General features: G+C 35.7%; 1 protein-coding gene across 1 annotated transcript in view; it reads left to right on the top strand.

Moving 5' to 3' along the window:
* Window positions 1-114: 114 nt before the first annotated feature.
* GABRG3 (gamma-aminobutyric acid type A receptor subunit gamma3) overlaps window positions 115-24,974 on the top strand; it is a 700,780-nt gene continuing 675,920 nt past the window's right edge. The window contains exons 1-2 of the mRNA XM_077759260.1: window positions 115-167; window positions 5,279-5,427. Of these exons, the coding sequence (XP_077615386.1) occupies window positions 115-167; window positions 5,279-5,427 (202 nt within the window). The remainder of the gene's footprint in view (window positions 168-5,278; window positions 5,428-24,974) is intronic.

The following is a 24,974-nucleotide window of genomic DNA, read 5'->3' as shown; positions in this document are numbered from 1 at the left end:
CCTACGGGATCCCCAAGCCTCCCCTCCNGAACCGGCGGAGGCGAGGCCCGCGCTCCGGAGGAAGCCGCGCCCGGCCGGAGGCCCCAAACCCTGCTCCCCGAGCTGCGCCGCACCATGGCCCCGAAGCTGCTCCTCCTCCTCTGCCTGTTCTCCGGTTTGCACGCGCGGTAAGTGTCACCCGGGCCCCGCGGCCCCGGAGGCTCCGCGCGGGGCGGGAAGGCGGCGGGGGGCGCTGTCTGCCGGCCCGAAGTCCCGGTGCGCCCCGCCGTCGGCTGGGCTGCGGCATAGCCCGCTGGGGCCGGCCGAGGGGGAGACCGAGAGTCGGCCTGCACCTCACCTGTCCCAGTCTCCCCTTGAACAGAGCTATCTGCCTCTCCAGACTGAGCGGCTGCAGGCTTCTCTGCAACCAGAAATGTGGAGACTCAGATTAATGAGGCTCTTCTCATGAAGCTTTTCGGATATGGTGGTTTTAAGAGGTTTTGAAAAACACTATCATAAATGACCGGCGGTGTCTACCTCCCATTTACTCCTCCCTACAAGTGTTCCAGGGGTTCATACACAAATATTGACTGACGTTCTGTATAATTTCCATCACTCTGAAATTTTCCAGGACTCAGGAGACCTAATTTCCTAGCTGCCTAGTTTAGATCACATTGGCAAAGAGCATCTAGGCTGGAGGAAGGTGAAAGAGGATTAGAGCAAGGGAAAGAACCCTCCTTCTCAGAAAGGATTCTCCTCCCCAGGTTCTGCAAACACACACTCTACACATGCACACCTTCTTGATGAGCCACTTTTCACACACAGGGACATACACACACTTACCCTCATAAAGCATGTTGATCATTGATAATAGGCTTTGCCTGGTAACTGTGAAACATTGTCTTACCATAAATACCATAACCTGCCTCCTAAACAGCAACCAGATAATGGGAGCTTAGAGACACCCCAGGAAAGAATGAAGATGGCTCATGAGAGTGGAAGGACGATGGGACTAGAAGGGTTAAACCCTGTTGCTGTAAATATAACTGGGTATTCTGGGTTTGGTTTCTTTAATTCTGTCTCCCAGACTAGATCTCTGGCCCAGTGCCTGCAGACTTTGGAAATCAGAGCAGCTCCATGCCTCTCCCCCAATCCCTATCCCAAGAATCTTGGGATGCCCGTTTTCCCAAAACACTCTTCTTTTGACACCTCTTCATTTTCTGGATCTGGAAGCTAGAGAACTAGAGAGCCTTCCTGTGAGCCTTCCTCCCTGAAGGTGTCAGCAGGCAGTGACAAGCTTACATCTTCATTCATGTAGGGAAGGAAGGTGGAAGGCACATTAACAAATCTTAAAAGACATAAAAGGGGCCCCAATCTCACTCTCTACCTTTGGTAGGGGTGTTTGGTTCTCAAGAAGAAAGCCCTGGCCATCCTCTCCACACCATTATCCCCAGTAAGAGGTGAAAGTGTGAAAGGCAGATAGTGTGCCAGAGACAATGTCAACTGGTGACTCACAGGCAGCTCTCTTCACCAGGCATAGTACTCATTGGGCCTTTCAATTCAAGTTTCTTCCTGTCTAAGGAGAGAGCTGGGGAAGGAAATGGAAGCTCACTTTCTGAAGTTGATTTTTCCTGGCTGTATCTCTGTCTAGAACCAGAGAGACCAGCAGGTAGCACCAGGCATAATGTAGACATCTGAAGCATATAATCCAGATTTGAAGTTCTATCTACTGAATGAAGTGACCTGCATTTCAGAGTTAGATCATTAATTACAGATAGTTTAGATTTATAGATACTTAACATGCTACAAGGAGAACCACTTATTGTCCTCATTAGTTTATGCGCTTAGGAAGTAGGAAGATGTCTTAGGGTCTAATATGAAGCAGTCAGGTTTCTAGGGAATTCCCAGATACATGTGCAATATCTTGGGATTCTTCATACTTCCATTTCACCAAGGCACGTGTAATGATTTCAATATGTTCTATATCTTGGTTCATTCCCTGGATTTCATAATAGAGGTTATATATATATAAGTTGCAAAAAAATCCAAATTTTAAACTAATGGTATTGTTATATGCCTCTCTTTTGAAAGTGTCTTCATTCTTTGAATGGGTTTTACAGACATGCAAAATAACCTGGTGACCAGTGTTATCTTTCAAAACTGTTATTAATGCTGAGAAGCTTCCTGTCTGGACTCTCGAATCCCTTTCTGGTATTCAAAATCCCTGGAAAAGGTTCTGACAGTTGTGCTATGTGGTGATGTCTTGGCAACTCCATGGAGAGAAAAGCACCCTGTTCAGACACCCATGGATGTACTGATGTACTTATTATGCATTAGAACAAACTTAGTCATGCCTGGAGCCCAATGATATCTTGCAGATGCTTAGCTGCTTTCTGAGGTTTAGGAGCTCCTTTTAATGTTTAAAAATACTTCAGACTTTGTCCGTCTAGTCAGAGAGAAGGTGTAAGACGTGAAAATAACATCTGAAAATGACAATACATTGCTGGTTTGCTTTTAAGAAAAAAAAGCGAATTGCAGTTATAGTATTTAGGATATAACAATCCTGATAACAGAACACTCATAAAGATTATATATAACCCACTTAGAATTTAGAAAAGAAGATCATTCGTATTTTATTCACATTCTAGTGGGTCCTCTGAGATGAGATTTGGTTTTCATCAAAGGGAAGATTTTTCTGTGGGGCTGATGGTCTGACATCAGCCTTGTGAGTCTTCTATTTCATTCTCTGAAGTCCTGCAGCAAACTGATAGAAGATTAGAATTGGGAAAAGCTCACTGTCAAGAGGATCTCTGTCCATGCTTCGCCACTGTGCCATCAAGCTTTAGGTCCTGGTTCACCTCCTAAAGGGGTGGGAGAGGATGCTGCTTCTTTTCTTTCCTTCCTCTCTCCCACTCTCACCTGCCTTGGCCTCTAAGGAAGAAGCTTATGCAATTTCAGAAAAACCCTCTCATCACCACTAGAGGGAGAATTAGGCTCATTATAATACCTGCATTTGAAGTAGTTCAAAGAATTTTTCAGAAATGTCTGTGTTTATACAGAGAACTGATGAAGAGTTAGTGTGCTCAATCTATGTACATATGACAATTGGGGCAATAGAAAATAGGAGATCATGAAAAGCATAGTTTGGTCTGTGGAGTGAGCTGTCTTTGGGGGTGAACAGGGAGAGGGGTAAGAGAGAAAGGGAGGGGAGGAATAGAGAGGAGGGAAGAGAGAGAAAGAGGCAAAGAGACAACAGAGGGAAAGAGGAAACCAATGTAGCTGGGTTGAAACATGTCTTGAGAATGTTATATGTGATTCTGCCAAGGTAATCTGTCCCTCTGTCCACAGTCTCCCAAATGGTTTTGCTGTGGAATGAATTGCCAGGTCCTGGGGGCAATGATTGCTTCCAAGCTAGCCATGTTCTACAGGGTCTGCTTCAACCTCTCTCTTTTTTTTTTCCAAGATGATATTCCTGACAATATTTCTGATAAAATATTCTACAATAACATTTTAAATTCTATAGTGTTATTTGTAAAAGTTCAGTTTTACAAATAATGAAATGCAACATGTCACTTCTTGAATGTGTCCCACAGTTTTTCTTATTGATGGTGAATGTTCAGTGCAAATAAAAACTCACAGCAACTTACAGTTTCTATGGATGATTTATTTTAGCCTTCTAGTCAATAAATATTCAAGAAATAGAATTACAGTTTAAGATAAGTCTAGGAAAAACTTCAGTGAAATCAATCTGCCAGACATATACCATAAACTCGTTTTCAAAATCTCATATAAATGTGTATATTCATCCAAGACTAGATTATGTGACACTGACCCAAATCTAGGTTAAGGCTAGTTAACATTCATAAAAAGACTATAATGTATATAATATGCAACATGTATGCATGATTACATATTACGTAAAATTATGTATACTATTATACTATATAGATATGTAATTATGTGATTGTAATATAATATATACATATGATTGTGAGGATTTAAATAAAATAGAGATAATACATTTTTGAAAGTTTATTCTCTTCATTTCTTTCATGTTCTTTGTGGATAATTTAGTTAATTCCAAAAATTAACTTAAAGAAACTTGTGTCCCAGAGTACCGTTGCCCTGGGATAATGTTAACACTTTGGCTCTTCTCTGGGAACCTAAACAGAGATGAGTGCATACCAAGTCAGGACAAATAAACCTTAATACAATTTTCTATTCTACATTTTGGTGGTCTCTTTGGTGAAAAGTCACTAAGGCATTTATGTTGACAGAGTATAAGCAAATAAGCAAAGTTGTTTGTTGTCAAAAACAAAGTTTTTTTTTCCCTAGTAAATGGGAGTCCACCTGGAAATGCTGCTTTAATGCAGAAGGAGACTCTTCTCTTTTAAGCCCAAATGGCTGTGCTGTTGAGATGGCCTCACTCAACTCAGAAAACTAACTTGTCATTTTGATGAGTCTCCATTCAAGTACTCCTGTCAGTGTGTATCACCCAGGAGAGGTGGTTGTCATGCTGCATGAGACAAGCTCAAAGATGCTCAAACATTCATTTTGATCCATTTGTTGAGGGGCCAAATGATTAAGATATATTAGAAAGATTTTAATTTTTAATGTCTGTATTAGCCTGCTCTGTAAGAAGTGAATCAGTTTGTTTTGGAGGAGGCATGTAAAGTTGCCAGAGGCTGTTCGCCAAACACCATCTCTGTTCCGTCACCACACATTAGTGCTGGCCAAGCAGACCACCTGATAATGTCCCTGTGTCTACCTAGACCAAAGGTTCCAGTCTCCTTAAGAAGAACAGAAGTCAGACCCAACTATTTTTCAGTGAGTATGATTCTGCAAAACCTATTCTCACCTTTAACTAAAATGAAGCCTTGGCAGTAGGGGGTGGAAACAGCATGATAAAGTCACCATCTGATAAACATCTGGAAGGTTTGTGCTTTGACCTTCAGAGGTTCTCAGAGGTTCTCAAGGTGGATGCAAGCAAGATTGATTGCTGCTTGGCTGATCTTCTGGCATTGATTTACTTATCAATCTATAGTTTAACATAGTCAAGGAATACTTTTGTGACATTTAAATGAAAACATTATGACATTTAAGAGCAATGGCATTCCTCCTATTGGATTCTTTCTAAAATGTGTTTTGTTTGTTTTTGTTTTAAAAGTAATACATTGATTGGGCTGTGAGTACTGGGTACTTTGTACTTATGTCAGTGGTGCTTGAGTGGACCAAGCTTAAGACACTTCCTGGAGCTATTGCTACAACTTATACTTCACACTTTGTTCCATAATTACAGGTCCAGGAAGGTGGAAGAGGATGAATATGAAGATTCATCATCAAACCAAAAGTGGGTCTTGGCTCCAAAATCCCAAGACACTGATGTGACTCTTATTCTCAACAAGTTGTTAAGAGAATATGATAAAAAGCTGAGGCCGGATATTGGAAGTGAGTGTTGATGTTTGTTATTCCAATAGAAAATATACAGTGATGATATATTCTTTAAGTTTTTATTTTAAATAATGATAAATTCACAGGAATTTGCAAAGATAGTACAGAGTCACATAATTTATGAGTATAGTATAATGTCAAAACCAGGAGATTGACATTGTACAAAGTGTGTACATGGTTTCACGGTGTCTTATCACATGTAGATTTGTGGCAGGACCACTGCAATCAAGATACTGAACTGTTTTGTCATCATAAAGATCCCCCTCTTGCTGCTTCTATTGTCATACGCACTTCCCTCCTCCAAAATTCTTAACCCCTATTAGCCACTATTTGTTATTTATGTATTTTTGTCATCTTTAGAATGTCACATACATGCAGTCATTCAGTATGTGACCTTTTGAGAATGGCTTTTCTTCCCTCAGCAAAGTGATTTGGAGACTCATTCAAGTTCTTGTGTGTATTCATAGTAGCGTGTTCTTTCTCACTGCTACATAATTGTCCATAGTAGGGATGGACCACAGTTTGTTTATCCTTTCACGTACTGAGGAACATTATTGTTGTTTCCAGTTCTTTTCCATTACAAATAAAATGACTATGTGCATTTGTTTACAGGTTTCTGTGTGGAAATAAGATTTTATGTTCTGGTATGAATGCCTGGGAATAGGACTGCTAAATCATATGATAAATGTTTGTTTACTTTTTAAAAAAACTGTCAAACGTTTTCCCCAAAGTTTCTATACCATTTTCTGTTCCCACACACAATATATGAGAGATTTAATTTCTCTTTCTTCACCAACAATGAGTATTGTCACTATCTTTTATTTTAGCTGCTCTAATAGGTATACATCTAATTGGTTGATACCTGATTGTGTTTTGATTTGCATTTTCCTGATGGTTAGTGATATTGAGCTCCCTTTATGTGTGTATTTGCCAATAGTATATCCTCTTTATTGAAATGTCTCTTCATATTAGTTGCCCTGTAAAAATTGGATTATTTTGTTTTATTTTTTCTGTTCTGTTATTGAGTTCTTCATGTAATCTAGGTGTGATTCCTTTGCCAGATGTAGTTTGCCAATGTTTTTCTATCCATATGTAGCTTGTCTTTTCATCTTCTTAACAAGATCTTTCACAGAGGAAATGTTTTTAATATTGATGAAGTTCAATTTATTGATTTTTAATCTTTTATGGAACATACTTTTGGAGTGATGACTAAGAACTCTTCATGAGGCCCTGGTTCCTGAAGATTTTCTCCTTTGTTTTTTTCTAAAAGTTTTATAATGTTATGTTTTACATTTAATTACTTATCTGTCTTTATATAAAATCAGTGTGTGAGGTTTAGAGCTAGTTCCCTTCACCATTTTTTTTGGAATGGATATCCAGTTCTTCTATCACCATTTATTAAAAAGACTGTCTTTCCTCTGTTGAATTGCATTTACATATTTGCCAAAAATCAACTGGTGTAGACTATTTCTGGGTTCTCTATTTTGTTCTATTCATCTGTGTGTCTATCACTATGTCAATACCCACAGTCCTAATTATAACTATAAGTTATATAGTAAGTCTTGAAATTGGGTAGATTATTTCATTCTCTTTATTCCTCTTTTTAAAAATTATTTTGACTCTTATAAGCCATTTATTTTCCATATGAATTTTAGAATTATCTTGTCTATATCTAGAAAAACCTTTAAGTCTCTATGATAGTTTTGGGAAAAATTCTGTCATTACTATGTTGAGTATTCAAACCCACAAATATGCATACATACATATATATGTATATTTGTTAGCTATATACATATATAACTATATATATACATATATATGTATGTATGTATATATATACACATGTATATGTATGTGTATATATATATACATATATATGTATGTATGTATATGTATATATATAGTTAACCACTTAATATGGTGGGCTAGGTTGAGTGACTTTGAAATAATGAATCAGTCTTGCAGCCCTAGAATAAGCCCCACAAAAATTGTATGTTTGATAATACTCTTTTTAAAAACCTCTTTTTATATGTTGATAAATTCTATTTGCCAATATTTTGTTAACGATGTTTGCCTCTCTATTCATGAGGAACATTGGTCTGTACTTATTTTTCCTTTTTTTTTTTTTCTTGACAGTGTTTGGTTTTGGTATCAGGTAACACTAGCTTCATAAAATAAGTTAGGAAGTGCCTCCTTCTGTTTTCTGGAAAAGATTGTGTAAAAGTTTGTGTTAACTACTTATTTAAATATTGATAGAATTCTCCAGTGATACTCTCTGGGTCAGGAGATTACTTTTCTGGGAGTTTTGTCATTATGGATTCATTTCCTTAATAGTTATGTCTCTTCAACGTATATTATTAGGTAGGTTGTGATAGTTTGTGCTTTTCAATGAATTGGTCCATTTCCTTTAAGATGTTAACTTATGTGTGTAGAATTGTTTATGATATTCCTTTATGGACCTTTTAATATCCTCGGGGCACCTGGGTGGCTCAGTCAGTTAAGCATCCGGCTTCAACTCAGGTCAAGATCTCATGGTTCGTGGGTTTGAGCCCCGCGTCGGGCTCTGTGCTGACGGCTAGCTCAGAGCCTAGAGCCTATTTCAGATTCTGTATCTCCCTCTCTCTTTGACCCTCCCCTGTTCACACACTCTCTCTCTCTCTCTCAGAAATAAATAAAAAACATTTAAAAATTTAAAAAATAATATATCCTTTGCTTCATTTCTGATAACAGTAAATTGTATCATTCTTTTTTCTTTGTCATTTTGCTAGAGATTCATTGGATTGACCTTTTCTTATTTATTTATTTCAGTTTATTAAGAATCATTTTTTTTTGTTTCATTGTTTTTCTCTATTGCTTTTTCTGTTTTAAATTTCATTAAGCTCAGCTTTTATTTTTATTATTTGTTTTTTTCTGCTTGCTTTGGATTTAGTTTGCTCTTCTCTTTTGGGGTAGCACCTAGTTTCTTGATATGAGACTCTTCTTTCCTAATGTAAGCAAGTGTACTTTAAATTACCTGCTCTGTACTACTTTACCTATATTTCACAGATTTTGGTATGTTGGAGTTTCATTGTTTATTAAGTTCAATGTGTTTATTTCTCTTGAGTTATTTTTTCCCTTAACTCATATTATTTGGGAGTGTGTTTTCAGTTTCCAAGTGTTTGGAAGTTTTCCTGTTATCTGTTTCTGATTTTTAATTTGATTCAATTGTGATCACAGAATATACTCTATATGAGTTAAATTCTTTTGATTTTGTTAATGTTTGATTTATGGCCCAGAATATGATCTCTTTTGATAAAGGTTCCATGAGCATTTGAAAAGAATGTGCATTTTGCTGTTGCTGAATGGATTAGATGTTGTTTGATAGTATTGTTGAGTTCTGCTATATCTTTGCTAATTTTCTGTTTGGGTTTTATATTAATTGCTTTGATAAATTAATGATAGATTAAAAAGTAGATTCTGACCCAAGACCAAGACAAGAGTGGTGTGTTTGGCCAGGAGAAAAAATGCATACAGTTGCTGGTATATGCCTGTACCATATTCATGGTGATGATCAGAGAGCATGGGAATTGTGGCAGACACACCTTTCATAGGATGAACCCAAACTATAGCTTATTTATTCTTCTCCATGGGGCTAAGTTTCATTTAGATTCCAGCAGCTTGCTAGCTTGCATACTATCCCAGCTACTTTGTTCCTTTGGTTTTCCAAGTTTGAGGCTCAGGTGTCTAATTTATTGGTAGCAAGGCATAGAACTACACTGGTTTCAGTAGGCATAGAGCATCAAAACCCTTGTGATATTGTGTGTAGAGGGTTTGGAGATGCATACCCAGTGCATTATTGGAGCATTCTTGTCATCTTTACGTGTTTCTGTTGCCTTTTCCATACAATGAAGGAAGGGGACCAAATTACTTGTAAACTTCCTTACAGCTTTAAGATATTTATTCAGTGAACAATACATCTAAATTACCATTGCACAAGGTTCATAAATTAAACTGTCACCACATGTTCCCCTTCATAATTATATGAAGGGTCTATGAAGTGTGAAGAGTGCAGCAATTCTGCATTTATATGGAAAGAGAAGATTGAGATAATGGTACTAATTTCCTTATTATTTGTCAGACACTGTGCTTGGCCCTAGAGCAAACATAAAAAAGACTTGTTCCTTGCTGTTCTGGGTAAGTATAATCCTTTGCTTACCTTGGGTTACAATACAGCACTGCACCTTCCATCTACAATATTATTCAGCACCACCTTTGTCCTCTGAAGTGGAAAATTGGACATGGATAGAAAGTGGGAGACTTCAGCTTCCAACTCAGATCTCTGACTGTAGCTAGATCTGAACTAGCCACCATACTGGTTGTAGAAAATGCAAGTCAATTCTATTCAAAGACAGAGAACCCCACCCCCCCACGTGCATGCACACGCATGCACGTGTACACACACACACACATAAAAACACTCAGAAGGGGATCTATTAAAGCAACAGGCAAGCACTATTCACAGTTCTGGGGATTTTATTTTTCCATTACGTACATAAAGAATTTTGAGTTTTCCAAGTGAAACTCAAAATGTTAAGGAAGAATACTTTTTTAGATAGCAACTCTTCTAAAGCCTCATGTCATTGGAAGGACTCTGTGGTTTTTGAGCAAAAGAGATTTAAAAAAACAACAAAATGGACTGTAAACCAGGATACTCCTCTTTTGGTTTATGATTTTAAAGTTCCACCATGCACATTGTCATCATCCTTGGGGCAGCAGAATGACCTGATGAAAGCCTGCAAGATCACTGGTGCATTTTAGGATCCTCTTCCTGTCACATTTAAATGCTAAACAACGTCTGAAAAAAAAAAATAAATAAATGCTAAACAATGTCTGAATGGCAAATTCCAGCAACTCACTGATGCTCAATCAGAGTAACTGCCCAAGATCAGCTTTTCTGATCAATGATACTGAATTAGACATGACTTTCTTTCAGGATTTAGAAGGGCTCTGCTTTAAAGGACAATTTCGTATAAAAATCTAAATTTATTTCTTTTCTCATTAGTTTTTTCACATGTACACCATTTTATGTGCTGTAACCATCATGCCTCTTCATCAGAGCACAGTCAACTTATATTCCATAACATAGTGCTATACATGGATTTATTATTAGTTTCCTGAACTTACCAATTTATTTGCTCAGCTCTTATCATTTCCCTTCTCTCTCCCATCATTCCCTATTTACTATGCTTTCATTCTGCAAAAAGCCATTGGCCATGGAAGGTGGAGAGCAACTTATATGCTTGTTTTCTTCTGAATAGGAGGGAAGGGGGCAGCATCCCCAAAGAAAAGGATGTTAGGAGTTGATATTGGGAATCCCGCTTTGGAGTAAGGCAAGCCTGTTTAAGGCACTCTTTAGCTTAAATTCCTTCAAACTCCACTTTGATTCTAGGATAAAATACAAGCCCTTAGAAGGACATTAAGAGGTAAGCTACTGTCTGGCCCTTGCCTACTTCTGCTTTCACTTCCTGACTTTCCACACCTCACATGTTATACCTTTTGGGGACACCAACCCTCCTGCTTTCCTTATCTGGATCCTCACTTCGTCTATTCTCTCATTCCAGGTGTGATTCTCTTAACACCCTTCTGCCACCTCCACACTGAGCTCTTTGCTACCTTTCTTAAAGCCTTGATATTACCTCCTATGAGAAACCCTCTTTTGTGATCTGCCTCCCTCTTACCTCCCTGCCAGAATGGATCAAGTGTCTTCCTTGAGTTTCTTTAAGTATCAGTTTCTCATCTGTACAATAGAAATAGCACATATTGAAGGGCTGTCTTGAGGATGATGTAATGTGGTGCAGCCATGAAACTGCTTCTGCAACACTTTTGTGTACTTTCCATGGTTCTGCAGCTGAGAATGGATCTTCTTTCTCCCACCCCAGGACACAGTTCACAGTTCCTAACTATAGATGCAGCAGTTTATGTTGGCATCTCCCAATAAACGTAGTCCAACTGTGTCCTCAGAGATCCAACATCAGGAAATAAATAAAATGGCTCATCACTGTTATTGTCAACAATAAATAGATGGAATCGAACAGACTCATTTATGTTGCATAGAAGTAACATAGCCACATGAAATCTTCTACTTAGTTTTCATAATACAAATTGTGATCATTATGTTTTAAAAATACTATTTTTCCAGCTATTCTCTCTCCTCAACTAACTTCTAAATTATGGATGTGTCTGTTTTAGTTCTTCATCTTTAACTATCCATCATTCTAAGTAATACTTTAGCTGTGTCCTTTACTAGTTCAGGGTTATTTAGGGTATCATTTATCTCATGAACAGATCTTGTCATGTGAGCTCGAAAAGGCTGGAGGAGGATAAACCATCTAATAAGAAAATTGTGAAAAGGAAAGGAAATGAACTTGAGTGAATTTCTCTCCCTTCAGGGTTTCAAGAAATATGAACCACTCTCCTGAGAATAGAGTATTACAGAATACAAATTCTCTGTCCATAATCTGGACTGTCTATACCAAATACTGTCAGTAGTAGGAAAAATAAAGGGTTATGTGCTGGCTTTTAAAGGTGAGTGAACACTGAATACATGTACAGTGGATAGAAATGACTCATGGACTAATTTAATTTAGGCAGGCCATCCGAATAATCTTTTCCTGGTTATGTACTTGATAAGAGGGATTAATTTTTTATCCCTCTTCTTCACATATTTGCATATCTGGACTTCTTTTCCAGGGTTTTCCAAAGTTTATTTTCCCAGTTTAGTTAAACCTTCTTTGTAAATATGGAATGATGAACATCCAGTATGAGAAGAAGCTGGCTGCATGAGTGAGAAGGTGAGCTCTGCCACTGCTGTAACTTGGTGGCAGAAGACAGAGGAATCCTAACCTCCTCCTCAGCGGGGAATACTCCACTGGCTAAGATGCCACTTGAGTTTCTTTCCTTCACACTTCCCAGAGCTGGACTTGGCAGCTCGGTACTGATTCAGGAGTACCGAAGTGACCTAGCAAATACCCTTGGGTGTTATAGGAGGAGCTCCTGCCCATTCCAGGGTCACGTTGCTGGATGAGGAAGATTCCCACTAAATAGTGGGAATATGACCCCAGATAAGTTAGGAATTAGGTTTGTTATGAATAATGTATGTTAAACAACTAAAAGATATAATAGGTGGGTTTTGAAGTATAATTATTAAAGCATATTTTACTGTGCTGCTCTTTGATATCTTTCAGTGCAAAATTATGAGCATGATTGAGTAACCAAAGAACTATAAAAAGAATGCTTAAAGACTTTTGGTCACAGATGTGATGTATCTGAGAGAAACCTGGAATAGCCAGTGGAAAGACAAAGAAAATGCTCATGTCTTTCTGAGCTGGTTCCTGATATGTGTAAATGTGACAACTCCTGCCATGCCCTTCCATAGGGTTTTGAGAGTTCAAGTTAGGTCACAGAATTTGAGAGAATTTTGAAATGTGTGAAGGGCTGTACAAAGAATCAAATGTATTATTAAGATATGATTTATAATGCATATAATCAATTGTCCCTCATCCTGATGCCTTTCTTATTTTAAGAAAGAATAAGGGACATATGTTTTTTAACATAATAAAATTACATTTTTTAAAATAAAATATTTTCAGTATTCTATGAAAGAAAGAAAACTACACATCCTAAGAAAGCTGTTAACATAAATTTTTACTAGTCAAAAATAATTATGAGACATAAGGTTTTAATTCAAAGAAATGAAGTTCAAGTGTTGAAGTGTTGGTGCTTGTATGTCAGAGGAAGAGAATTGAAGGTAGGGTGCTGTATTTTGGGGTTTCTAATGAATAGCAGAATAACGGATCATGATCTAACTGTCTCAGCTGGGCACTGATTTTCAGATGACCTTTCTAACAATCTTTTCCTTTCTTAATGCACATCAGACAACTGTTTCAACTGTACATTTAGGTCAGCTTAGTTAATCTTCACCTAAAAACCACAGCCTACTATACAGACGGGTGAGTTGTCATTTCCCAACAATTACTGTATACCCAGAAAATAATTCAAATGTATGCACTCCATTCTCAGAACACATGTAGGAGGAGAGGAAACAGACATCCTTAATTGCTGTTCTTGAAGTAAAAGCTATTACTGCAGACTTAGTTAACTGAGTCTCTCATAAAGCTAATTTCAAATGCATGGGGGGGTGGAGAACAAATTTTGTGGAGAAATTATACCTCTCATCCCTATGGGAGACTGATTAAACATCCAAAGACACTAGGTTAAGACCCATTACCTCAGCTCAACACATAGTGGTAGGTGACCCTTCCCCACTTAATCCCTACCATTTTGGCAGTGATCCTTTTCACACACATACCTTAGATTTAGGATTTCACCGTGACATTGTTTTACCTAAGGCAGAATTGTTTGTAAGGCAAGGCTGTATTACAGCACATGCATGCAGTTAAGTTCATTAAAAATATATTTTTTTAACTAGGCTCTATTTTTGCTTGTAGGAAACATATAATGAGATTTCAGTGTATAAGTATTTTTATATGTAATTTGGTAAATAACTGAGATCACATGTCCCTAGGAATAATCTAATGACTGGACTTGATTTGAATATGCAATTCCATTTATAGAATAACAAATTATCTGTTTCTTATGTTTATTCATTACTACTGCAGGAATTGAGCAAAATAGTTTCATGTGGCTTAGAAATGGTTTGAGTGAGAAAAGAGCTGAACTCAAATAATGGGTTCTTCTACCAGTTGCTAGCAGATTCACTGAGAGAAGAAACAGTCTCACTACCTGTAGATTTCCATCTCTAAATGAGATAGTTAAAATTATATCCAAGTCCCGTTGTAAGAATTATAGATTATACATAACATCTGGCTCGTAAAGAGGATAGAAAGTGTCACGTGCCTTCTTTCTGCTGTGTTCCCTGACCTCCACACCATCTTGGCTTCTGTTCAGCCTGGTTTATGAGTAGTGGGATAGAACTCTCAGCTCCAGTGGCATAAAAGCTCTGTCTTAGGTCGAGATTTCTGTTCAGCTGTCAGCATTTCATCAGTATGTAATTAACATCCTGATCCAAAATATCTTACAGATCCTTTTATAAAGTATTACTGTGCCCATACTGATTAGGTTGTTATCCTACTAATTCACATTTGACGGACAAATGCAGATGTCAAAATCATAGTTTCATAGAATATTATGGCTTGAAGGGATTCTAGAGGAAATCTGTACAACAGTTCACAAATCTGGCTTTATATCAAAATTACCTGGGAAGCTCTTTAAAATACAGAGATCAGGGCCCAACCCCAAGACCTACTAAATTGGAACATTATTTTTCTGTTTTTTAGTTCACTGATTTCCACTTAGATCTGTATTATTACCATTCTTCTAATTGCTTTGAATTTAAATTGCTTTATTGTTAGCTTCTTAAAGTGGAAGACAAAGTCACCAATTTGAGATCTTCTTATCTAATTTAAGATCTTCTTATCTAATTTAAGTGTTTAGTGCTATAAATTTCTTCCCAAGTAATAGTATAGTGGCATCCCACAGATTTCAATGTTTTGATTTAATTTACATTCAGTAAATTTGTATATATATGTATATAAATGTAAATGGTCTAAAAACTCTCATTAGAATGTAGAGATTATTAGATTGAATTTTAGAAAAGTAAAACATACCTATATGCTGCCTACAAGAAGTATACTTTAAACCTAATGACAAATATAGGTTAAAGTAAAAGAATGGAAAGACCAATATCATACAATACTATGCAAAAGAAAGCTGCAGTATCTATTTTAAAATCAAAGTAGATTTCACGAGAAGAATGCTGCCAGGTACAAAAATATTCTTTTTCTAGTGAGGATGTGGTCAATTAATCAAGAGGACAAAAAAATCCTAAATGCTTTTACCCCTAATATCACTGTTTCAACACTCATGATTTAAACACTGATAGATCTATAAAGAGAAATGGGCAGATACACAGTTATTAGTAGAGATTTCAATACCCCACCCTCAATATTTGTAAAAGTAAGTTTAAAAAATCAGTAAGTAATAAATAAGTCATGAAGATGAAAAGTACAACACAGGATGAATATTCTTTCATCCATGCATGGTGTTCATTTAGATGTGTGGTATTCATTTTCCAAATATTTAAGATTTTTCCACTTTTCTGTTATTGATTTCTCATTAAGATCCACTGTGGTCAGTGAACATACTTGTATAACTTGAATCCTTTTAAATTTACTAAGACTTCTTTCATGACCCAGAATGTAATCTATCTTGGTTTGTACTTGGAAAAATATACGTATTCTGCTATTATGAGGTGGAGTGTTCTGTAAACTAGGTTAGGTGTAGTTGATGCTTATTTGTATAAAGATCTACTTGCTGATTTATTTATTTTTTGTTTTCGATGTATATTTTTTAAGTTTATTTATTTTGAGAGAGCGAGAGCATGAGAGAAAGAGAACATGTGCATGCATGAGTGGGTCAGGGGCAGAGAGAGAAAATCCCAAGCAGGCTCTGTTCTGTCAGTGTGGAGCCCAGTCAATTTAGAGCTTGAACCCAGGAATTTGAGATCATGACCTGAGCTAAAACCAAGAGTTGGACGCTTAACGAACTGAGCCCCAGGCACCCCTGATATTGAAGTATAGTTAACATACAGTGTTATATCAGTTTCAGATGTACAATATAGTGATTCAACTATTCTATACATTCTGCAGTGCTCACCACAAGTGTAGTTACCATCTGTCACCATACAACATTACAGTTTTATTAACTATATATCCTGTGCTATACTTTTCAACTTCATGACTTATTTATTACTTACTGACTTTTTCAAACCTACTTTTACTAACTATTGATGGTGGGGTGAAATCTCTGGTAATAACTGTGTATCTGTCCATTTCCGTTTATAGTTCTATGAGTATTTAAATCATGAATGCTGAAACAGTGATATTAAAGATAAAAGGTGTATCTGGCAGGATTCTTTTTGTGAAATCTACTTTGTCTGATGTTAAAATAGATACTGCAGCTTTCTTTTGCGTAGTGTTAGTATAGTATAGGTCTTTCCATTCTTTTATTTGTAACCAACATTTGTCATTAGGTTTAAAGTATACTTCTTGTAGGCACCATATAAATATGTTTGGCTTTTCTAAAATTCAATATAATACTCTCTACATTCTAATTAGTCTTTAAACTATTTACATTGAATGTAGTTATTATGTTTAGATTTAAATCTGTCATTTTTTATTGACTTTCTTCAGATTTTGTCTCTTTGTTGTTTCTTTCCCCCTCTCTTTATGATTCTACTTTATTTCCTTTGTTTTCTTATTATCTATAACCCTTTAGTTTGCTATTTTAGTGGTTGTATTAAAGGTTTGTAGTATAATCTTTACCACAGTCTGCCTCCAAGTGATTTTATACCAGTTTACTCATAGGAGAAAGACATTTCAATATTATATTTCTATCCCTTTCCTCCCAGACTTTATGCTTGTGTGGTTATTCATTTTACTTAAGCATATGTTTATAAACCTTATTGTGCATTGTTATTGTTTGATCAAATAGACAATTATCTCTTACAGCGATTAAATTATAAGAACTTTTAAATATGTATTCACTCATGTAATTCCTATTCTGGTGCTTTTTCTTCTTTTGGAAGAAGAAATAGATAATATTTCTGTCTTTTCTAATTTTCCTTCTATTTAAAATACTGCCTCTAACTTTTCTTTGAATATGAGTCTGTCTATGATGAGTTCTTTCATCATTTGTAAGCCTGAAAAACTTTTACTTTACTTTGTTTTAAAAATATCTTTATTTAGATATAACTCATATACTACACAATTTATCCAATTAAAGTATACAATTCCATGTAAATATTCCACAATATTTTTTAGATATTCACAAAGTTTTTCAGCCATGAGTTAGTTTGAGAACATATTCATTATCCTTCCCAAAACACACATCTCTATTAGCATCCATTGTTCATTGTTACAACCTTCCCACTTTGAGGTGTAGGCAACCATTGACATCTCTTTAGATTTGCCTATTCTAGAGTTTGCATGTAAATGTAATCATATAACTATGTGCACTTTTGTGACTGGCTTCTATTAATTAGACTAATTTTTAAAGGTTCATTTATATGATAGCAAATATCAGTATTTCATTCTTTCTATTGATAAATAATATTCTATTGTATGGCTATGTTGTGTTCATCCCTTCATCCATTAATAACAAAAAAAATTTAATAAGGCATTAAGATTGTTTTCACTTCTGGCTAGTTTGAATAATGTTCCTATGAATATGTGTGTATTTTGTGCGGACATATATTTCACTTATTTTTTTTTTAAATTAAGTTTATTTATTAATTTTGAGAGAAAGAAAGAGCACAAACAGGTAGGATCAGAGAGAAGGAAAACCAAATCTCAAGCAGGCTCTGCACCATCAGTGCACAGCCTGATGTGGGGGTCAGATTTACAAACTGTGAACTTATGACCTGGGCTGAGATCGAGAGTCAGGTGATCAACCAACTGTGCCACCGAAGCACCCCTATTTTCATTTCTTATAGGTATATATGTAGAAGTGGAATTTCTGGCTGATATCATATTTACCCATTGTTTTATTTAGAAATATATTATTTACTTTCCATATATTTGTGAATTTACCAAATTTCTTTATTTATTTCTAATATAATTCCATTAGAGTTGAAGAGCACATTTTTTTAAATAATTTCAATCCTTTTATATCTGTCAAGGCTTATTTTATAGCCTACTCTATGCTTTGTCCTGTAGAATGTTCTATGTGCAATAGAAAAATTCAAATTCTGCTGTTGTTTAGCAATAGATAGATAGAGTGTTCTATAGAACCCTGTTAAGTCTTGTGATTTTGCAGTGTTGGTCAAGTTCTATATGTCCCTGTCAATTGCTTTCTACTTGTTCTATCCATTATTGTAAGTAGAGAATTGAATTAAAGTATGATATATTGAATTATCTGTTACTTCTTTTAATTATGTTAGTTTTATCCTTTATGTAATTGGGCTGCATTTACCAGTATAATGTTTTTTTATAATTATGAAGTATTCCTCTTTATTTCTAGTAGGAATTTTTTGAGAGAGAGAGGGAGGTGGGGGAGGAGAGGAGGGGCAGAAGGAGAGGGAAAGAGAGAATCCTAAACAATTTCCATGTCTGGTTCAGAGTCTGATGCAGGGCTTGATCCTATGACCATAAAATCATGGCCTAAGCCGAAATCAAGAGGCAGATGCTTAACTGATTGAGCTACCCAGAGTAAGTAGTCTTTTTAACTTAAAGTGCATATTTAAAAAAAAATTAATGTTTTTTTATTTATTTCTGAGAGAGAGAGAGAGAGAGAGAGCATGAACAGGGGAAGGTCAGAGAGGGAGGGAGATACAGAATCTGAAACAGCCTCCAGGCTCTGAGCTAGCTGTCAGCACAGAGCCTAAGGCAGGTCTCAAACCCACAAACCATGAGATCATGACTTGAGCCAAAGTCAGACACTTAACCGACTGAGCCACCCAGGTGTCCCATAACTTAAAGTGCATTTTATCTAATATTACTATAGCTGTTTCATTTTCTTACAGTTACTGTTTGTATAATACATCCTTTTCCATCTTGTTGATTTTAAACTATTTGTATCTTTGACTCTAGAATATGTCTCCTGAATAGAACCCAGTATTGAATCTTATTTTTACATGCTTTTGGTTTGTATTGTTTAATCATTTTACTTTTAATGATATTCATATGATTAGATTTATATCTGATATTTTGCTTTTTGTTTTCTATGTCTTAAGTTTGTTTATTTTATCTGGCTTTCTTTACTACTTTCTTTTATATTAAATAGATATTTCCGGATATAATAGTTTCGTTTTGTTAATGATTTAAACACATTTTTAGACCACTTTTGGGTTTACAAAAAGTTGAGAGGAAAGTGCAGAGATTTCCCATGTACCCCCTATCCCCAAACATGCATAACTCCACTCATTATCAACATCACCACAAAAATGATATACTTTACTTTTGTAAGTATAAGCCTCCATTGATGCATCATGGTCACACAGAGATCATAGTTTATCTTAGGGTTCACTCTTGGTGTTATATACATTCTGTCAACTTGGACAAATGTATAAGGACATGAATCCATTATTAAAATATCATACAGAGTATTTTCATGGCCTTAAAAATCCTCTGTTCTCTATCTATTCCTCCCCTTCCGCAGCCCTGACAATCACTGATCTTTTTAATATGTTGATAGTTTTACCTTTCCAGAATGTCATATACTTGGAATTATAGCCTTTTCCTATAAAGTATGTAGCTTTTTCAGATTGGTTTCTTTCACTAGTAATAGGATTTAAGATTTTTTCATGTCTTTTTTGGCTTGATAGCTTATTTCTTTTTTTGTGACGAATAATATTTATCTGGATGTACCACAGTTTATCCATTAACCTACTAACAGACATTTTGGTTACTTTGAAGATTTGAAAATTATTAATAAAGCTGCTATAAGTGTCCCTGTGGAGGTTTTTGTATGGACTAATGATTTTTAATTATATATGTAGCTATTTTCTTTATATTTGCAAGCCTATTACAACATACAACCTATGAAACTCTTTTCTAATGTAAACAATATCTACCTTAGATCATACTAATTAACATATTAAGTATAGACATTTATTCTAATAGCTTCATTCACTTACTCATTTTTGTGCTATTATATATATTAGTGTTAAATGTATTATAAACCCAATAATTCTTAAAATAATTTTATATAATCATATCTTTTATATTACTAGTTATTTTATTTTTTGTTTTTAATTTTTTTAATGTTTATTTGAGAGAGAGAGAGTCCAGTGTGAGTGAGGCAAGATCAAAGAGAGGGGGAGACACAGTATTTGAAGCAGGCTCCAGGTTTTGAGCTGTCAGCACAAAGCCCAATATGGGGCTCAACCCCATGGACCATGAGATCATGACCTGAATTGAAGTCCAGCGCTTAACTGACTGAGTCACCCAGGAACCCCTATTTACTATTTAAATACTACTTATCACTTCTGATTCTTGTCATTTCTTCCTATTAGATTAGAGTTATCACCTGGGATTATTACCTATTCTGATACAGCTATATCCCCACCATCCTCCTTGTGCTCTTATTGTTAAAATGTCACTTGTCTTTTTGTTATTGTTAAATGTATTTCATCAAATATATTTGTTACATATTTTTGTTAATTTAAAGTGCATTTCTTGTTATAGACCTAACAATATAATTATTACATGTATTGTATATGTACTTTTTTTTTTGCAATTACTTTTTAAATTAGTTAAGAAGAAAACAGAGAAGATATATGCAATTATATGGTTTTTAATTATCTTTATTGGTTTTTTAATTTGAATTATTGTTGGGGTCATTTGCTTTCCATGTGAAGAACTTTCTTAGTGTTTCTGATAAGGCAGTTCTGCTAGCAAGAAGTTCTCTTAGTTTTTATCTTGGAATATATTTATTTTGCCTTTATTTGGAAAGATAATTTTTTTATATTTAGTAGTTTGAATATGTCATCCCACTGCTTTCTGCCTTTCATTATTTCTGATGAGAAGTCAGCTTTTAATTTAAATGAACTTACCTCATATATGATGACTTATTTTTCTCTTTCTGCTTTCAGCATTTTCTCTTTATCTTTGAGTTTCAGCATTTTGACTATGATTGTTGTGGATATGGATTTCTTTGTGTTTATCTTACCTGGAGTTAAGTTTCTTGGATGTGGAAATTAATGTTTCTCATCTAACTTAGGAAGATTTTAAATCTTATTTCCTTGAATATATTTCTTGCCCCTTTCTCTTCTTCCTTCTGATATTCCCATCATGCATATATTGGTGTGTTCAGTGGTATCCTGCATTTCTCTGGATCTCATTTTTTTTCTTTTTCTTTTTTTTGTCTTTCTGTGCGTTAGATCCCATTCTTTTTACTGACTTAACTTCAAGTTTGGTGACTATTCTATCAACTCAGAACTATTGTTGAATTCAATGAATTTTTTATTTTGGTTATTGTACTTTTTTTCATTTTGGAATTTCCATTTGATTCTTTGTTACCTTTTCTCTCTTTATTGATAGTCTCTATTCCATGAGACTTTGTTATCATATTCCTTTAATTCCTTAGATATGGTTTTCTTGAAATCTTTGAACATATTTAGTTTATAATAGCTCTTTTTAAAATTTATTTTTCTTTATTTTTTCTTTATTTTTTTTTTTTTTAGAGAGAGTACACACATGCAATTTGGGGTGAGGCAGAGAGAGAGAGGGAAAGAGAGAATTCCCAAGCAGGCTCTACACTGACACTGCAGGCTCTATCCCATGGCCAACTGTGAGATCAGGAATTGAATTGAAATTGCGAGTTGGATGCTTAACTGACTGAGCCACACAGGTACCCCTAGAATAGCTCAAATAGCTCTTTTTAGCTTTTATAGGGGTCTGTGTCTCTTACGTCTAGTATCTGGAACTCTTGAAGCATTAAGCACCTACTTTTTTTCTCCTTGTTTGGGTCACACTTTTCTGTTTGTCCATATCTTTTTTGTGAAAGCTTGACACTTTAGATATTCTATTGTAAAACTTGACACTTGACACTTTAGATAATATATTGTAGCAACTCTGGATACTAATCCTCCATCAATTAGGCATTGATATTGTTTTTATTTGCTTGGTCCTCCTTTATTTATTGGTATACTGACTTACCTATATTAGCTCTGAGAAATCTATTTCACTCCCACTCCCCAGAAACCTCTGATGTTTCTGCTCAGACTTTTTCCCCATTATTTTCACCTTTTAGCCCTATTACCTAGTGGTTGTGTCTTGCCTGAGTCAACAGATCTATTTATTGGCCAATAGTTGTCCTTAAGTTCCTTTATCCGGTTAGATGTTTTCTATGAGAGGATGTCTTTGTGATTGGAAGCACTTTCACAGTTTTGAAATTTTACATTTAACCCATATTCAACCAGAGACTGGTAGTTTGGATTCCGCCCCCTGCCCCCCACCACATCACTCCTGAGATGTTGTAGACTTTGTCATGCACAGTCTTCCAGACTTCCAAGTATGCAAATAGTTTTATTTATGGTCTGTTTTCCTTAGGGATTGCCCCTGGGTCAGCGTAGTTTATTCTTCAGCCAGTGTTTAATTAGTGGTTGTGTTTAAGCTAATGAGGTTTCCAACCTTTATTGATGTATCTGCCTTTGTGGCTTGGAGAATGTTTTCAGTGTATTCATATTTTCCTCTGATTTTTCCTTAGTGGATATAGCTTAGCACATATACACAGAATATCTGATGCCCAGGGTTGACTGTGATTCCAGGAGCATTCTTTGTATGTGTGTCTTTCTCTGAATCTCTTTGTTAAATTTTTGGTTGCTCTGTTGTTTTGTTTTGTTTTGCTTTGTTAACAGTATCATAAAGCTAAGATCTTAATTGTTGTTTTCTAAGATCTCCATTGTTTGTAGCAACATGCTAAGGCATGATATTGTCCACACTCTGTACCAAATAATATCATCCTCCTTATGCAGATAGTACTTCATACTTATGGCTTTCCTCTTCTGAAAAGAATCTCTATGCCACTGGATAGTGCTGGGGACTAGGACTGCAGTCTGCTACTCTCAGAGGGACAGCTCTGCTGTATAGACAGTGTGGGGGAGGAGGGTTGGTGATATTGGCCTGTTTGGCTTGCTCTTTCCAGTGTGCAGCCTTCACCCTATATGTGTATAAGGTACCTGGAATAAGCTTCTCCCCTAAGAGGAAGGCCTCAGTGGAGAAGGTAACATCAGTCCTCTAGACCATGCCTACTTGAAACAGAACTACTGAAAAGTAAGGCTAGGGAAAGTGAGAAATACTTTAAGGACTGAAAGGGGGTGATTTGCCCCTCCCGGAGTGAAGCCATAACCCTAATCTCACAGCTTGTAAGGAGTGGAAACCTCTGCTGTCTTGGCCAAACCCACCCAGCCTAGATTGCCAGAATAGAGTTTTTAAAATGAATCTGGGGTGAGGTGGAGGGAGCATTTTGTGGCCAAAATGTCATAGACTTATCTTATCACTGATATTTAGTAGATTTTCTTAAATGAATATATCTGTATTTGCTCTATGACCTTAGGATACAGGGACTTTAATTCCTTCCTCCCTCCCCAGCTTTACTGAGGTATGATTGACACATAAAATTTTAAGATATTTAAAGTATACATTATGATAATTTGATGTACATAGATATTGTGAAAGGATTCCTCTCATCTAGTTAACACATCCATTATCATATATATATATATATATACATATACATATGAGATATATAAATTCCTCTATCTTAAACAATTTCAGTTAAAAAAATACAGTGCCGTTAACTATAGTCACAATAGTTATACATTAAGTCCTAATAATTTTTGCCAGTTAAATGTCTATTTTTTTTTTTTTATTATTTTTTTTTTTTTGGCAGTGTGTCTCCTGAACTCTTTATTCTGCCACTCTGGAAGTCCAGTCACTTGCCTTCATTTTTGATATAGGATTCTGGGTTAATCACCGTGTTTTGTTTTGTTTTGTTTTGTTTTTGTTTGTTTATTCCTTTTCAGTCCTTAAAAGACTTTGCTCCACTGTTTTCTCACTTGCCTTTTTCTGATAAGGAATATGCTGTTGTACTTCTTTTTGTTCCTTTGTAATCCATATGGTTTTCCCCCATAGATTCTTTTAAGATTTTCTTTTTATTTCTAGATCTGAAGAATTTGATTTACCTTGTGACATGTTCTTCATACTTTAGCCTCCTCAGGATTCTTGAATTTGTAGGTATATACTTTTCATTCAGTTCTGAAGATTTCAGCTATTATTTCTTCAAGAATGTATTTGTTCTGATTCCCACATCTCTTTCCTTTACATATTTTAGGCTGTTTGGTGCTGTTATACAGCTTACTCATACTCTTTCTACTAAAAATATTTGTTTTTCTAAGTTTCATTTTAGATCTTTTCTATGCTGTATCTTCAAGTTCACCATTCTTTTCTACTTCTGTGTCTGATCTGTTAATCTTTTTTGTGCATCTTTCATTGCAGGTACCATAGTTTTTATGTCTAGACGTTTGATTTAAGTCTCATTTATCTCTCCCTTTTCCTTACTTGACTTTTTGAACGTTCCTGTTTTATTTTTTATGTATGGAATACCATTAATAACTGTTTTATTTATTATATATTTTTTAATGTTTATTTATTTCTGAGAGAGACAGAGACAGAGTGTGAGTGGGATATGGGCATAGAGGGAGACACAGAATCCAAAGCAGGCTCCAGGCTCTGAGCTGTCAGCACAACGCCCAGTGTGGGGCCTGAACCCATGAACCTCAAGATCATGACCTTACCTAAAGTCAGATGCTTGACCAACTGAGCCACCCAGGTGTCCCTACTTAATAACTGCTTTAATATCTTTGCTTCTAATTCTGGCATTTTATCCATCTTGGTCAGTTTCTATTGTATTGATTATTTTCCACATCATGCATTTTGATAATGAGCTTCTTTCCTTACCTGTTAATCTTTGTTGGCATTTTAGAT

The sequence above is a fragment of the Crocuta crocuta genome, unplaced genomic scaffold (assembly GCF_008692635.1).
Source record: "Crocuta crocuta isolate KB4526 unplaced genomic scaffold, BGI_CrCroc_1.0 scaffold355, whole genome shotgun sequence".
Taxonomy (NCBI): Eukaryota; Metazoa; Chordata; class Mammalia; order Carnivora; family Hyaenidae; genus Crocuta; species Crocuta crocuta.
This window is presented reverse-complemented; position numbering and strand designations above follow the sequence as displayed.